This window comes from Apaloderma vittatum, unplaced genomic scaffold (assembly GCF_000703405.1).
Source record: "Apaloderma vittatum isolate BGI_N311 unplaced genomic scaffold, ASM70340v1 Scaffold45317, whole genome shotgun sequence".
Taxonomy (NCBI): Eukaryota; Metazoa; Chordata; class Aves; order Trogoniformes; family Trogonidae; genus Apaloderma; species Apaloderma vittatum.
Genome location: NW_009725389.1, coordinates 1,464 through 4,758, shown reverse-complemented (window position 1 = coordinate 4,758; position 3,295 = coordinate 1,464). Strand labels below are relative to the sequence as shown.

At 39.2% G+C, this 3,295-nt stretch overlaps 1 protein-coding gene across 1 annotated transcript; it reads left to right on the top strand.

The window, feature by feature from the left end:
* Positions 1-121: 121 nt before the first annotated feature.
* RPL22L1 (ribosomal protein L22-like 1) lies at positions 122-1,686 on the top strand (the record flags this gene model as incomplete). Its single annotated transcript, XM_009872865.1, has 3 exons — positions 122-214; positions 620-741; positions 1,434-1,686. Coding segments are annotated over 3 exons (360 nt in total), but the record flags the coding sequence as incomplete, so codon positions are not given.
* Positions 1,687-3,295: the final 1,609 nt, after the last annotated feature.

Below are 3,295 nucleotides of genomic sequence, written 5' to 3'. Positions count from 1 at the left end.
TGATCTTTAAGGTCCCTTCCAATCCTGAGAACTCTTAATTCTGTGATTCTAACCCTAGAAGGTTTTTGGGCGGATGGTTAGTAACGTCGAGTTTTGGGTTTGGTTTTTTTTGGTGTTCTAGCAAAAAGACAGGAAATCTAAAAAGTCAACCTGGAAGTTTTGCCTTGACTTGACCCATCCTGTGGAAGATGGAATCTTTGATTCTGGGAATTTCGTAAGTGGTGGTTTTGCTCGTACTTGGGGCGTGCGCTTCAGTAAAAGCCTGAGCACAGGCTGAATTACAGCCGAAAAGTTACCTTCAAACTTTTTAAAATCAACATCTGGCATTTTAAATTACTGGCTTTTTAAAACTTTCTAGCCTTTAGATGTCATATAAATAAGATGGTTCATGCCTGTTTATGAATCAAACTGTTTTGAGTTGAATCCTGTTTTATTACGGGAGTAATTTTTCTTTTCTTTTTTAACTGCACACTGTAAAATCTTAACTGCGTTGCAAGTACTTGCTTTCAGGGTATAAGTGAAATATGATTTTTAACATTGCAATATGGCTAGGGTCCCTTCCCTAGTTCATACCTAGGGTGCCATTCCCTAGTGTTCTATTTCTTTAATGTTGAAACAGGAACAGTTCCTAAAGGAGAAGGTTAAGGTCAATGGAAAAACTGGAAACTTGGGCAACACCGTTCACATTGAACGGCTGAAGAACAAGATCACTGTGACATCCGAGAAGCAGTTTTCTAAAAGGTTGGTAGAAATTTCGTATTGTATTTGTGATAGTGGACTTTGAACAGTGCTTTGAACTTGATGCCCGTCTGATACGTGCAGAGGTGTTGGCTCTAACCTTCATAGCACTTGTAAATATTAGTGTAAGATGTAATTCAAACAGGTTTACAATATTTAAGTAATTGCTTTTTAAAACTCGGTACTTCATTGCAATTTAGCGAATCCTCCAATATAAGTGTAGTAATACAGAGATGTTTTATATAAGTTGTTCCAAGTGTATCGAGAAAACACAGACTTCTAAAATTTAGACTGAATTCGCATCACAGGTGGTGGTTTTGTTACTTATTTGGTTGTATTAAAATATCTGTGTAGTCAGGATGTGTTGTTGCAAATACATAACACTGGTTAGAGTTTGTTCCCTGTGTCTCCCCTTCATTTGCTGATGCACATGCACCAGTAAGACCAAGATGCCCTTCTTGGTGCTTTTGAGTTACTGGTGTTGTGCTGTGAGGTCAAGAAGCATAAGTGAAGTTCTTCTGTATCTGGAATGAAAAGAGGCTTTTATTGTCTTTCATGTGTTGCTTTTATATTTTACCATTTCTGGATATAATTAGTGCATTGTTGCCCTGCTGGAGCCGTGTCTTGGATAGAGTGCCGGCAGCAGGGAAGGTGGTTAAATGAGCAAGTTATAATGTGTAATTAATGTATTTAAGGTACCTAAAATACCTCACAAAGAAGTACCTCAAGAAGAACAACCTGCGTGACTGGCTTCGTGTCGTTGCGTCTGACAAGGAGACATACGAACTACGGTACTTCCAAATCAGCCAAGATGAAGAAGGATCGGAGTCTGAGGAATAATCGAAGCTTAGCTTTATACTCAATGCAGTGTACAAAAGGCTAGAACATCTATTTATAAGAACACTTAACTTATGGACAAATAAAGATTTTGTACCCTGTTAGACAGAGCATGATTAGTTTTCTAGCCTTTTTCTTAAATTCTGATCAAAAAACCAGCACAGGGAATCATTTGATGGGCAGTTTTCCTTCCATTACTAGAAGTCAGAGCTGTTCAGTGTGGCATCAGTGAAAAGTCTTGAGTAGAAGAGCACTGAGCCTTTTGTACAAATGTGGGACAGTTACACCAGTATTAAATCACATTGGTACAAAGGATGCTAGAGCTTCTTGTGACTAAAAGTACCGTCTCCTCTTGTGAATTTGTATGGAGCTAATGTAATATTTAATAAAAGTTTGCTCTTAGTTATTGTATTTTAAAAATAAGGTTCTAGATTTTAAAAGAAATATTTTGTGTGACTTATCTAAATCATGAATTGGTTGTAGTATCCCTGTGTATAACCACAAGTCAAACTGGAATATAGCAAAGATTTGTTAGCCAGATTTATATTGGGTTGACAAGAGACAAGTCTCGTTGCCAGCATCTGACTAAAACAGCTCAGAGGCAGCAGTGAGATGTGCTTTAATGTTGACCTGAATCCCATAAAATCCATACAGATGTCCCTGCCTTGATGAGGGTGTATTTTATGGTTCTTTAATACAAGTGTTTCTTTAATGAGTGATGGTTTCTTCACTGAAACATAAACCACTTCAGATTTTATAAACCAGTTCTTTTGTTCACATAATATCAAATGAACTATGATTAGTTTTCACCCTGAAAAAGTGAAGTTTGTGACCCTGCAGTTGCAGTAACTGTTGCAGGTGTATATATGCCAGTCAGTGCCGTGTTCTGTCAAGCTGGTAATACGCTGCACAGAGTAGATTAGAATATTTACTCTCGGGTTCCAGCATGATGGTGAACTCTAAACAAATGCAGCATTACTAATTCCAGTAGCATAAAACAGGGAAGCCTGTAGGCTCTGATATGGTACTTTGTGCTTGAACAAATCTGCTGCTCCAGGCTGAAGTGTCCCTACTAAGTTGTTTTAATTTCCTGATCATTTTGTCAAATTATTACAGCATTGTTTTTACTGGCAAACCTCAGGTGGGCTATTTAGAGAGTTGCCAAAGCACGAAGCAATGCGTTGCCAGTCGTGTGACACCCCCTCGTGCTACCTAAATCTAAAGGAAAAGGACAGAAGCGAGAAATGGATGTTGTCAGCAGCCTCAGGGTCTCATCTGTCATTTTTTGATGTGCTTGAGCAGCTGTCCCTGAAGTGTGGCACAGGGAGATGAGAGGAGGTGGCGGTGGAACAAGAGCTACGTGCGTAATCTCGGTCTTGCTGATTTGTTCCCTTTTACTGTTTTTCGGAGCTAGCAAAAGGAAGGGAACAGTGTGTGTACCTGCCTGCAAGGCTGAGGATTGTTTCCTACCTTGTGTATGCTGAGCTTTATATGCTTCTGTGCAAATAATTTAAACCTGTCCTGTCCCTGACCTAGGGCACTGGATAATGCCAGAGTGCTGCCTTGGAATTCCCTGTTTGAGAAAAAAATCTGGCAGGTCTGAAGCAGCAATTAAAGGTGGCTACGTTCTGAAAATCCAAGATTGCTCACGTTTTAAAAAAGTTGTTACGGTATTGGTAGTTAACACTGTGTTGAACAAAGAATATTTTTCTTCACCGTG